Source organism: Furipterus horrens, unplaced genomic scaffold, assembly GCF_987537825.1.
Source record: "Furipterus horrens unplaced genomic scaffold, mFurHor1.1.pri manual_scaffold_4, whole genome shotgun sequence".
In the NCBI taxonomy this organism is placed as follows: Eukaryota; Metazoa; Chordata; class Mammalia; order Chiroptera; family Furipteridae; genus Furipterus; species Furipterus horrens.
Window position 1 is genome coordinate 158,920,548 of NW_028327174.1, and position 13,381 is coordinate 158,933,928.

Sequence of the window (13,381 nt, forward strand, 5' to 3'; positions counted from 1 at the left end):
AACTTCATAGTTTTTAAACTAAGAGAGCTCAAGTCTACCCTGTCAGAGATAAACCTAGAATTCCACCCTTCCACATATAATTTCACCAAAAATTTAATAAAAATAAGATATAGAATAGATTACATTTTGTTAGGCTGTGGTGTGAGAACTTTAATATCATAACTTGTGCCCCAAAATTTGGAATTTTTGCAGCTTGAGCTCCAAAGCTGCTTGCAGAGCGTAACTTTGCCCTTTGGGGCTCTGGAACTGCCTGCAGGGCCAGAACCCTCCCTGCTTTCTGTACTTTCCCAACCCCTATACTGATTGTACTGTTTGATAAATTGAACTCTTTGCTTCTTTGTTAAATAATACTCCCTGTACTGTAATTGTGTGATCAAAGACAGTCTTTTTGTTCTATAGGCCTGGGCTGAAACCAGGACTTGATAAATGCTTAATCATATATTACACATTGTTCTGACCTCACAACGTCGCTCCATCACTGAGTCAGCCAGCCATTGAAAGTCCAGTTGCCCTCACCAATCAGAAAACACGTGATGTAAGTTTATGATCTTGTTTACCCCAGCAACCCATCTCTTAGATCATCAGCTCTGTGCAACTTTTGCCTTCATAAACCTTGCCCTATTCCCTCCATTTTGGAACATATTCTCAGTTCATACTGAGGACTATGTTTCCCAGTTATCAAATTGTACCCTAATAAACTCTTTTTAAGTTTCTTTAAAAAGATATCTCTAGATTTTTGTTTACAGGTGAAACTTTGCAGTTCTTACCTGAGTCTTCCTAGGTCTATGATAATTTGAACTTTCAAGCTCTCAATAATATGTCCTTGCTGTATTACAGCTTATTTTACTCCTTTCATATCTCTTTTGGTGAGAAAGAACTATTACAATATGTATTTATTATCTAGTTTCATGATCAGACCCTTGTCTAAGCTGTATATAAAACTTTCCTTTCAAATATAAGTCAGTGAATGTTTTGTAAATAACCATTAACCTAAAACAAGAACACAAGTTTATTAGGCAGCTTGAGGCAGTTGGTGAGATCAGTCGTAGATGATCCCAAATCACTAGCAACTGCTCTGTATTATTCAGTTTTAACCTTTTATATAGGAGAACACTGTGAACTCAACTTTTGTTTGAATTTGTGTTTATATTCACATACTCCAAGTGGTCACTTTTTATCAGAAAAATGTCAAATAATGGGTAAACATGTCTCATTTTTAGAAAGTACTATGGAAAATGATACATAAGTGGGCCATGATCCCTTCTCTCAAGGAGTTTATAATCTAAGAAGAAACTATATTTATATCAAGATCAGCCAGTAAAGAATTGAAGGTTGTAAAGTAAAATAACCAAAGCAGTGCTTAAGTTAGTAAATTACAGAGCAGAACTCATGAAAGAGAGGGGCATGAGCTAGAAGAATTCATCCTTGAAGGACAGGATTGGATTGGTGGGAAAAAGGAAAACCTTGAGCAAAGGGAGGGAACACTGTTGGGATATTTGTAACAGTGAAGACATCAGCCTTGAACAGAGTCCCAGTGCAAAAAGTCATAGATAAGTTCTGATAATGAAAATAAAGCCAAGCTGTGGAGCATCTTGATCCCTAGAGTGAGAAATATTAGAACAATATACTGTTATAAAACTTATGTGAATGTGGCATTGTAAGTAAAATAAGCATTACTTGGAGACAAGTACTGTGATACTGCAACATTTGATCTGATAACCCAGTGACTACTGAGTGACTAACTGCTAGGGAGCTTTAGTGCGTGGAGACACTGGGCAAAGGGGTGATTTGCAACCTGGTTGGGGCAGAGCAGGACAGATACTCAGAATGGCACAAAATTTGAAACACATAAATTGTTTATTTCTGGAATTTCCCATTTAATACTTTGGACGCAGTTGACCAAGGGCAACTGAAACTGCCAAAAGCAAAACCATGGATAAGGGAAAGCTACTAGATATGAACAACTGTAGGCTAACAATGTTTATTATAATAATTATGACACCCATTTAGGCCTGTTGAAATGTGCTTTCATGTCCCTCCCTTTGTTCATTCTCCAGATTTGTTGTTTGCCTTAAGTTCAGAGGAAATGGAATCAGGCTATGAAAGTAAATAAAAATATATTCTTGGGTCTTATTTAACCATTATAATAGCTAGCTAGGTTCTAATTATGAATTTTGGACTCAGAATAGTTTTGAACAATGTGTATAAATATAGCAGACCTCAACTTAAAGTTCACAATATTGATTGGGAATTACAGATGTCTGTGCATTCTCTTGGACTTTGAGTGCTTCTTATATGGGGAAACAATCAATGAAAACATTGAAACACTTAAAAATTGATTTTATTCTTTAAATGTTTGATGTCAGATTATAAGGGATGACCTTTCATTAAAAAAAAAAAAAATTGTGGCTGTTTTCTGAATGCATTTTAGTGTCCAAGTCATTTTTTTAAAAAGCCTTTCCAAGTAAAAGTTATGTCTTAATGTGTTTGGTATAAAGCTACAGTTCTAAATTAATAAGTCCTTTCCTCAAAATATTTTTGACTTGGTCAAGGTAAATTTGATTAATAGACAAAATAAAAACTATTAGCCTTAGCTGTTGATGTAAGATTTTAAAACCTATTGGCTTAAAGGGGAGAGAGGCCCTGATTCCCTCCAACACATATTCAGGATGCCCTAGAGTCACATTATTCACATTATCTCTTTTTCTTTTTCATTGATTTTATTGAGGTGACATTAGTTAATAAAATTCTATTGGGTTTTTGGTGTATAATTCTATAATACATGATCTGTATACTGTATTGTGTGTTCACCACCTCAAGTCTCCTTCCATCACCATTTATCCCCTCCGACGCCCCTTTCCCTCTAGTCATCTCCATACTGTTGTCTGTGTCTATGAGGTTCTTTATTTTTCTCTTAATCCCTTCACCGTTTTCACCCAGCCTCACAAGTCATATTATCACTGAGTGCAAAGGGTTTGAACTGGCCCAGTGGCTCTAGATCCTGTAAGGGAAGCCAGTGCTTTCTTGGTGGCAGGGAGATTTAACAGACCACATTTTTGAGACACAAAATATTTTTTAAAGATATGCCAAGGGTGAGAAAGTGATGTGATTCCCCTATTTATGTCACCTGTGTGAATTTCTCACCCTGAGAGCCCCCAGTCACAGCGCATGGAGTGATGGGGGTGGTTGTAAATGTCCAGGACTTGATGGGTGTCGGAAACGCATACATCATTTCTCAGCTTCAGGCAGCAAAAAACATAACAAAACAAAACACCAAAAAACTTTGGAAGGGGGTGCAGAAAAAATAAGGCACAGTTTGAAAAAGAGACTGAACAAAAGCCAGATAAGGGTGTTAACATTTAAAAGAATCAAAGTTAAATCTCTGGCAACTACATTCAACCCAAACCCCAAGGCTGCAAAGCAAAATGTTGAGACACAGAGTAAACAAATATCTAAAAGGAAATGAGGGAGGAAATAACATACAGGAGGAAAATATTTAACTGCACTAAAAGGAATGAAAACAAAATGAGAAAGTGACCAAAGCAAAAGTAGGAGGAATACAATTTTCCTTTCATTTCTGTTTTATATTATAATCTGACTCCAAGGACATGAGTGTGTACTCTTTTTTTCTTGTTTGTTTGAAAAACCTCTTCAGCCTTTTCAACTCAGGAAAAAAGAAAAGCATGTCTATTTTGAGTCACATCTTCACTATGCCCCACAGATGACAAAAATATTGGTCAACAATTTCTGTACATCATATGTCGTCGGCAGCCGTCCGTCTCGAGAGACGATGGTGTAGCTTCTTCAGAGTCTATCTGCACCGCCAAGAATGGCTGTGCAGTCCGACTCGGGAGTGACATGGTATCTGTCTCCTCCCGTGTTGAATCGACATCTTGCAATGACGCTGAAGCTACAGAGCCTGGGCAGGGTAATATGGAGGGTCTGCTGTTGCCCATGCAGCAGACCCCCCCTCTCTTCGCAGCTGAAGGGTCCAAGGGAAAGACGGAGTCGATACAGCTTGGGTTCAGGTGCGCCGCAGGAGTTGCCGGTGTTGACTACAACGTCAAACCGCCTTAGGGACTCCGGCTCCGGATTTTCTGTCGGGGTTTACTCCCTTAGCCTTTCCCCTGAAGAGGTATGCCGCAAGGCAGCGGAGGTTTTTTGGAGTCAGAGTTTTCCTTCTCTGATGTACCCTGACTGGAAGATCGAACCAGCGACACTTAGCTCGCAGGCCGACGCTCAATCCACTGAGCTAAACCAGCCAGGGCAACATCATATGTACCCTGTTTTAAAGAAGTAAAATACAGGAGCACCAGAAAGTTCTGTACATTTAATATTTAACAATATTAAGATCCAATAATACAATACTTACATGTAAGCCTGTTTCCTTCTAAAGAAAGTGCAAACTATAGAGCATAATTCAGTTGTTGGTTCTTTGTATTTCTTTGACTTCTAAGAAAGTAATGGGAAAGCAGTGCGAATAGCAAGATAATGGGAGCTGGGGTGGGACGTACAGTCACACCTCGGTACTCATCGGCTTCAGAACTCATCTAACCCTGTACTTGTCTCACTTTGATGAGAAATAAAATGTTCCAGCATTTAGCACTTGTTTGGGGCTTATTGCACTCACTAGAACTTGTATGAGTCACAACACCACCCCGCAAGAAAAAATGCTTCATTGGTGGATACTCATTGGTTTTGGCGCTTGTCACGAGTTCCAGAAGAAATTAACAAGTACCGAGGTACCACTGTAGTTTGTTCAAGCAGTTTCAGGATCTGTGCCATTTGTGCAGATTTCCAGCAAACAAATTTCCTTTAAGAATTCCAACATTACAATAAAGGTATTAGGTAGACATATTATAAGATTTAAAAAATCAAATATTAGCAACACTTTACATCTCTTGTAATCAATGCCTCTATTTGTGGGAACCTCTGATACATACACATATGCACACACATGCCTACCCTCATATACACATTCATAATATATTAATGTGATAAAATCAAGGTTTATGGAAATATTTACTTTTCTAGCATGCTTATTAGTAGCCGATTTTAATTAAACGTTGAACTATAAAGCAATTATTGCTCATGTTCTTTTGAACTTAGCTCTGTCTCTGTTGCCACTGATATCTGGCACATGTGTAACATATCTGGCCACAATTATAATAGTATCATGTAAACCCAAACCACCACCACCATCATGCTAAGCCAGATAATTACTATTTAGAGACAACTGTATCATCGTTTTACTAATACCTCTATTCCTATGAGACTTCTTTTATGCTGATGTGTATTATATCAGCCCATAGATTACCCATGCCACTTCAGAATATTTCTTTAATTTTGGGTTGCTCTTCAAATGAGTTATTTATATACTCTTTAAAAGTGGTTTGTTTTTGTTTTGTTTTTTTTCCATTTAGTCCCCTCAGTCTGGCAAGTAATTAACAAGTTCATTAGGTAAAGTCCAGTTTAAAGAAATCTTTTGAACATTTGTAGTGCTGAGAATCCTCATGAAATGGGGATAATACCCTCTCTTAGGGTATGTGTGACTTTCTTCAGTATTTTTGTTGAACAGATTTCTTGAAACCAGACAGATGTCTGAGCAAAACAATTTGCCAGGATTGCATTCCTAAGAGATGAGCTAAAATATCACATTCATGAATGTTTATCTCCCAGGAGCAAAATTAATAGTAAGTTCTGTCACTGGTTTGTAGCCATAATCTGATTCTTGTTGGACGCAGACACTTTTTAAGGGGGAAGATACATGTTTCTGACCTGTTTGAGTGTAAGTTTCTGGCAAAGGTAGGAAGTCGGGTCCCTAATGAACTAGATGGTGGTCACTGCGGTAAGAGTTATAAGGTTGACCCCTAACATTTAGACTGTTGTTGCTGGTCAACAGACCCCACTTGAATAGCATCACCAAAACCTAGAAGTCTGTTAGAAATGCAGAATCTCATACCTCACATCAGGTCTACAGAATCAATCTGCGTTTCAACAAGATCCCTAAGGGATTCACTGGCACATTCAAATACAAGAAGTACTATTTCAGAGTAAATTCTCTCTATTGGTCCACCTGTTTGGGGATCTAATGCCCAAATCATCCCTCTTCCTTCATCAGCCAAATTTCAGTTCTCTCAGCCAGAGTAAAGAAAGCCCTTATTAGAGACAATCCAGTGAGATTCAAGTAATATGCTTTTTAGTGTTTAGGGGAAAAAAACAAAATCATGTGGAAAAATATCAGATTGAAATGAGAAGATCCAGAATCCAGTTTATTCTGTTTTTGTCTCTTAAGAACTGTGTAACCCTGAGCAAGTCACTAAGCTCTCTGAGCTCGAATACCTAAGCTTTAAAATGGGAAACTAGTAACATCTTCCCTAGCTCCTTTCCAGTGATTAATTATGAACTTCAAATAAGATCAATACGAAAAAGCAGTTTCGAACTGTGACTAGCAATTCAAGTATTCATACCACTTACTTTGGGAATTGAATAATTTTAGAATTCTAGGACTCATCTTGGAAAGAAGAGGGTTAAAAAGAGCCTAAACCAAGTAGTTAATAAGTGCTGGGCACTTTCCACACATTACCTCCCATAATTCTCACAGCCACTTTTCAAGGTAGTCATTATTACTTCCAATTTACAGACAGGCCAACCGAAACTCAAGATTAGAAGCCTGGCCAAGTTCATATCATTAAATAAGTGGAAGAGCTGGAAATCGAAGCTGAGTTTATCTTGTTAAGCCACTACACCTTGCAGTCATGCAGCTATTTATTCAACTGCTTCCAAGTCAAAAGCAAACAAAATATTGCTTCTGTCAGAAGTGAGTTAAAAGGAGTTCCCAAATGAAAACAGGGTCACTGAACAATGAGCTTTGTCTTGAACAGAAGTCCTGTCCTGTTTTAAGCACCCCCCAGTGGTTTCCCTTAAATAAAATCTATCAGGCAATCTGGTTGTAGCCTCTGTCTCTGGTCCCATTTCATCCATTCTCTCCCTTCATCACTTTACTCCAGCCACATTAGCCTTTTGATAGTGTTTTGAACATACCAAGCTCTTCTTCACAAGCTGTTCGCCTGTGCTTTTAGCTCTGGATCTTTATTCTTTCCCACTCTCCACAGCCACCTTATGCTCTGCTCACCTTAACTATTCTTTCCTTTAAAAAACCTTCCTTTAAAAGATCTTCTGTAAAATCTCATCCAAAGGATGTTCTTCCTCTCATGTTCTCCAAGCTTCCTGTTTTCTTCTTTTTAACACTTATCATATTTGTGGTTAAATTATTCACTTGTTTATTTTCTTTCCCATCCCATTCCATATACCCTCCAAGAATATAAGCCCCATAAGGCAAGAATCATATCACAGTCTTCTTGAACCATAAGACCTAGCACCAAGCAGTTGTCCAATGACATTAAATAAGAAAAGAGAAAATGGGAGAAATGAGTGAAGAGGATGGGGTATTTAAAAATGCAACGTGGCTTGAATTTTTTTGCTGTAATAATTTGTAAGGACATAATGGTTCCTAGCACATAATATTCAATGATTCATAACTTTTCTCTATCAAAAATTCATATTTTGAATAAAAACTCCAGTTTTAAAAACTTCAAATGGACTTTCTTTATTTAGAAAATTTTGGAAAAGAAAGCTTTGTCAATTATTTCTTTTTCCTGGTGGCCTGAGAACAGCTGAGCAGCAACTGGAAAGGCTCATGGTCATGTCCCCTTCAGTAATCAGGAATGGACAGATGAACATCAGCATAAAAAACAGGACAGGATTCCAACAACTTCATGCCCCAAAGCAATGAGATTGATCTTAGAGAAGTCACTTGGTGTGATGGCTCAGACTGCTAGCATTCAAAATCTAGTTCTGTCGCTTACTAGCTACGTGACTTTAGGCAATTATTGAGCCACTCTGTTGCTCAGTCTTCTCATCTACAAAACAGTAACCTTCTCATAGGGTTATTGGGAGTGAATAAATCATTACAAAGAACTTAAAACAGCATTGGCACAGAGTAAGCATGATGAATTTTAGCTGTAATTATTTCCTGTTTTGTTTTTGTGTGTCCGTGTGTGTGTATGCATGCACACATGCCTGTTGTATATGTGTGTATGAAATGCCATTAGAGGATGAAGATCTTTTCTAGCATGATCAAATTATTATTCAATAAGTTAAGAGATAAGTTTAAAGATTTTGAGACATGTCTGAGAAAGCTTGTCTTCTTGAATTTCCTATGTCTTTTTTTAAGGTAGAAAATCAGTGTTGTGAAAGAAAAATTGAAAACGAAATTACCAAATTCCATAAAAGAAAAAAATCTTGATCCCCGAAATCCTGGCTAAACCCTTGGAACTTTGCTCCAATGCAATCCTTGTCAGGTGGGGCATGACTATGCAAGAAAGAATGACAAACAAACTAGAAGAGAATGAGAGACGGTTCTAGGGAAGGCTAAGTCAAAGAAGATTCTGGGAAACTGAAAAAAAAATCTGAAAAATAAATAGGACTAGGCTAGCTAATGTTAATCATTCACGTCCCAAGTGCCAGGCACTGTTTCAAGTCCTCCATATACATTAAACTTATTTAATCCTTTCATTCACCTTAGGACATTGGTACCTTTATTATTCTCATTTTACACATAAAGAAACCAAGGCAGAGAGAGGTAATACAGTTTGCCCAGTGCTCACATAACTTTCAAAGACGCTCTTCATTTAAAGGCTCAGTAAAACAGGTGAGTTGGTAGATGTATGATTCATTCATACATGATGCATGTAAAGGGGACATATGAGGATAGAGGTGGGATCCGAGTTTGTGTGGAATTATAATGATGTTATTGGGGTTTTAAATTCTAAAAACTCTTGTATCATTTTGGAAAGTAATTCTTAACTCTGATCTCTGTTTTACCCACCCCAACAACAATAAAAAACAAAAACAAAACTAATCAGACCGTGCTAGAGAATAAGTCATAAAAAAAATGCAACAATGACTTCTTTTGTTTGGATGAAAAGCAGTCTCAAGCTTGAGAGTATGTAGTTCTACCATCATTGTAATAACTTTTTGTTACTCAACCCTGCCTGTCTCTTCTTTCCACCTTGCCCCAAGGACCAATATACTTCTGGTGATGTTAAAGAAGTACATTAACATAGTAAGAGGACAATAATACAGAGGTTAGGGGCCATACAAGGTAATTCCTCAGACACTATAAAATCCTCTTTATGTGGTTTGCAACCAGGAAACTGTTAATTAAACAGTCATTTTCCAACTCCTCTTGCAAGTGCAAATCCAATACAATTCTTCAGTGGGGCACAGTAAAAAGAAAATGCAAAGGCATTTGAAAAAGCTCACCCATTTAGATTTAATTACATACATAACTGGTGTCCTTCCAAGTGTGAAAATGCTGTAACCAGTAAATCAGACAATAAAATGCTATCTGAGCAGAACAGATTTATAGAGAAGATGTGTTAGCAATCAAAATTCACTGACTTGCATAGGGTATTTTTACCCAGAAAAGTTTTTAAATGCAAAAGCAAACCCTGCTCTTTGAATCTCACCTTCTTTTGAACACTTAGGTCAGTCATGTTTCCTAAAGGGGTGTTCTTGGGTAATGACTTTGAAGAGAACAGGAGATTTCCATCTTATAAACTTCTCCCTGTGTTAAAGGATCACTTGATCTGTGCTTGCATGTTAGATTTTAACGACCATCTCAGCTGTCTAGCACTGTCTCTTACATGCTTAATTAGTAACTAGTAAATGAAGCTTAATTAAGTAGAAAGAGTATTTCACATTAAAGCTTCCTTGAGATACACATAGGAGGAGACTACAAACTTCTGCCAAGCCAAATTTTTAAGAACATGACATTCAGACTTCCAAATATTTTCCCAGTTAGTATCACAGGGAAAAACAAGATTCTTTTTAATAATAGTAGTGGGATAATTCAATCATTACCAATTATTTTGGTCTTTATGAAACACATTTTTCCATGTGCCTTGGATCAGAATTTCTTGAGAATGACCAACTTGGAGTTAAGATGGTTGGGAAGGTTGGAGTCTTGTTATCTTTTGGGCATACCTGTGCTAAGTGCACTTGTTGGAGGGTATGGGCTCACCACATTTTTAATGTTCCCACTTGGAATAAAATTAAGCGAAAGACGTTTTTCCTTTAGTAAAACCTTATGAAAATGGTCAACCATGTTAAAGGCACAATCTGATCTCTGCAGACACTTTCCTAAGGAAAAGAGCCAGCCAGCTGAGCAACTTCCTCATTTTTTGCACGTCTGGAAATGAGAATGCAACCGACCCTAGGATTGCAAAACCTTCTATGATTACAAGTAAGAAAATAAAAAATAAATTAATAATAATGAGGCTTTTACTTTATCATTAAATTATAATGTTCTTGATTTTCTTCATTGACTGATTCAGAAAGCAAAATGGCTCTTCCTGAGTTGAAATTCTTGCTCTTTTACCTTCCTTTCTCCATCACCACATAAAGCTAACTTTAAGTAATTTTGGTTAGATTGGTATTATGTTTTTGCTTTTTTCATTTGTTTGGGAGTTCTAGGCTCTGATAGAAAAGCTGGCATATAGCAGGGTGAAACAGGCAAAGCTTATTGAGGGACTCAAATAAGACCCATGTCCTCGTTTTCCCTAGCTGTGAATTTTAAATCTGAATCTGGCTCCTACTCTTGTTTCTTTCACTTTTATCAGTTAATAATTACACATCTGCTCCAATGGCAACAAACTTTGCTGAAGAAATAAATAAGAATTCCTTCTTTCCCAAAATGTGCTAAATAATTCTAGTCCATTTAAAGTTTTTGAAACAGTTTTTATTCAATACTCAGACTTAGATCCTTCAATCCCAATACTCATTAGAATATGGAAAGATTGTATTATTTCAGTATGCTGTTTCTCCTTTCTTTCTTCTTTTTTTGAAAAATCATTTTCCACTTGTTTGGCTCTTTCTAGTTTCTCTGGCAAGTATTTACTCTCTTATCATACATGCTGGGCTAGGCTAAAGTTAATAGAATTGCTTAGTAAAATCCACTGAATCTTTATACAAGACCATTTCACACAGAAGAGAATGCCTTTCACTTAAAAATACTTTTAAGACATAAATTTATGAAAAGTTGCCTGATGTGATTTAGAATTCATTTGATCAAGACACTAAACTCAGAACTGCATTCTGCAAGCTTTTCATTTCTGTACTTGCCAATGGCTCTTTGCACAAGTTTATTTAAATCGACGTTTTATGCTTTAAATAAATGTAGTTTTTAAACACCTGAGGCAAAGCAACAAATATAAATTGTACTAACCTTAGTGTACTGAAACTTCAAATTGGTGAGTGGGGCAGGTAACTCTGGCATCCCTGAGGACGACATTTCTGGTTCAGCTCCTGAAATACAGGTGACAGGCTCAGCGATTTAGTTAGGATAGAGCACTGGGCTTTATTTGTTCCTTTTTATCTGCAAGGGCTAAGGTTTATTTGCATACTGGGATATGATTGGATGAACAAACTCTGAGCAAAAGAAAATGACACTACTTATTTGTAACACCTAGTGCAGGAAGCCCTTGACTTTAAAGTTAAATCCTTAAGAAACCAGTGCTCCAGCATTGAAGCTGCATCTGGGCACGGGCACTATTTGCAGACGAATTAATTTACAAAGTTGAAACCTGCGATAAGTGTTCGCAGTGCAGCTGTTCTGGCCACTAGGCCAGTTATTATTTTTCTGGCTTCTCATGCTTTTTATGCTCTTGTAAAACTTGCCGTTCTCTGACAGACTTGGAATCAGAGAATTTGAGAATTGAGAGTCTAAAGGGGCACTTGTTCTCAGTATAAGCTGGTGAGGAGAGCACCCTGGCTGAGTGTCTTCAGGTCAATGCTGTAAGGGAGAAAGGGTCTTGCCTGGGGAAGAAAGACCCTCTAGCTAGACTCTAGCCCAAGTCAGCTTTAAAATAATCATACCGATCACGTGTATTTTACGTGGTGGATAAGTAGTCCTACTGTCATTTCAGGAGCTCTAAATTATCTTTTTAAGTGGGAAGAGAAAAGTCAGCAGGATTTTTAGGGAACTCACAGTGCATTGTCATACACGGTCACCACAGCAGCGACATGACAATAACTAACGTCTGTTAACTCATTTAAAATGAAAGTAACCTCTGGTTTTGGAAGTTGGATGTATTTATCATTAATATGGACAATTACACAAAGTGAATTTAAACAGGGCTGTCAAAGTAACTCAGTTCTTAAAATTAAATTAATAGTTCAAGCTGGGAACATTCAAAAAGAACAAATATTAACTGTACTACTCCCATTTTAAGTACAATACTTCATTGTATTGAAGCTCTAGCAGAAGTTCCAGCAGGAACAGATAGAAAACTTTAGATGATCTTAATTCTCATTACTAAGAATTAACAGTTTTTTTCCCCAGTGATTAGGTTAGGGAAACCTGAAGACTCATTGAATAATTACTTCAAACCAGTCCTGGAGCCTTGCTTTCTCTTTCCATCCTTACTTGGTTCCCATTTTACAGTCAGAGGGAGAATAAGTAGCTTGCTTATGATCACAGATCAAGTATGTGCAAAACAAAAATTTCACTTCCCAGAGAATTGGCTTTTCTCATTCTCAAAGAGAATAGTCATTCTCAGTCACTTAAACTTAGCCTTTTATTCATCTAAGACAGGGTCAGCAAACCTGTTCTGTGAAAGGACAGATAATATCTTTTGCTTTCTAGGCTGATCGTTTGTGTTGAAACTTTGACTCTGCATGAAAGAAACTATAGACAACAGACACATGAATGGTTGTAGGTGTTTTCCAATACAATTTTTACTTATAAAGCAGGAGGCAAGTCAGATATGGCTCATTACCCACCCCTAAACCCCCACCCCCAGATTCTAAGGCAACTATCCCCCAGGTCCTTACCTCCCTTGTGCCTCATGCCTGAAGGGCAGATAGAACCTTCTGTGTCATTTCAACATTTTTCTCTCTTTCTCCCTCTCTTGCTCTCAATTTCCTTTCTTTCCTTCTCTTTCTTCCCAACCCCCCCTCTCTCTCTTTGGAAAATTGAATTGTTTTCTCTTTTAAAAATGTGTTTTGAGTTAAATGCCCACTTACACAACAGCTGTTACATAACTTGTGGATCGGTGCTCCAGCCCTGCCCAGACAGCTGTGTTTTGCTGCTTTCTTCTGCTCTCGGCCTAACAGTTGTTTGTGGATTCAAACACTGGTTTATTTGATGTCCAGGCAGGGAAAGCTCAAAGCTTTATACCACACTTGGTGTGTCATCTCACTACTTATATGCTCATCCTTGATCATATTTTATTGAATAATTACACAAGAGCAGGTCCTTTTATTCCAGACATTACTGAATGTAGGTAAAAGGAGCAGCAGCTCTGGGAACAGGTTA

General features: G+C 37.5%; 1 protein-coding gene across 1 annotated transcript in view; it reads right to left on the bottom strand.

Annotated features, from left to right (window-relative positions):
- The window catches only part of ALDH1A1 (aldehyde dehydrogenase 1 family member A1), a 51,026-nt gene extending 39,598 nt beyond the window's left edge, over nt 1-11,428 (bottom strand). The window contains exon 1 of the mRNA XM_090274178.1: nt 11,291-11,428. Coding sequence (XP_090130304.1) covers nt 11,291-11,356 — 66 coding nt within the window. The 5' untranslated portion in view covers nt 11,357-11,428. The remainder of the gene's footprint in view (nt 1-11,290) is intronic.
- Nucleotides 11,429-13,381: the final 1,953 nt, after the last annotated feature.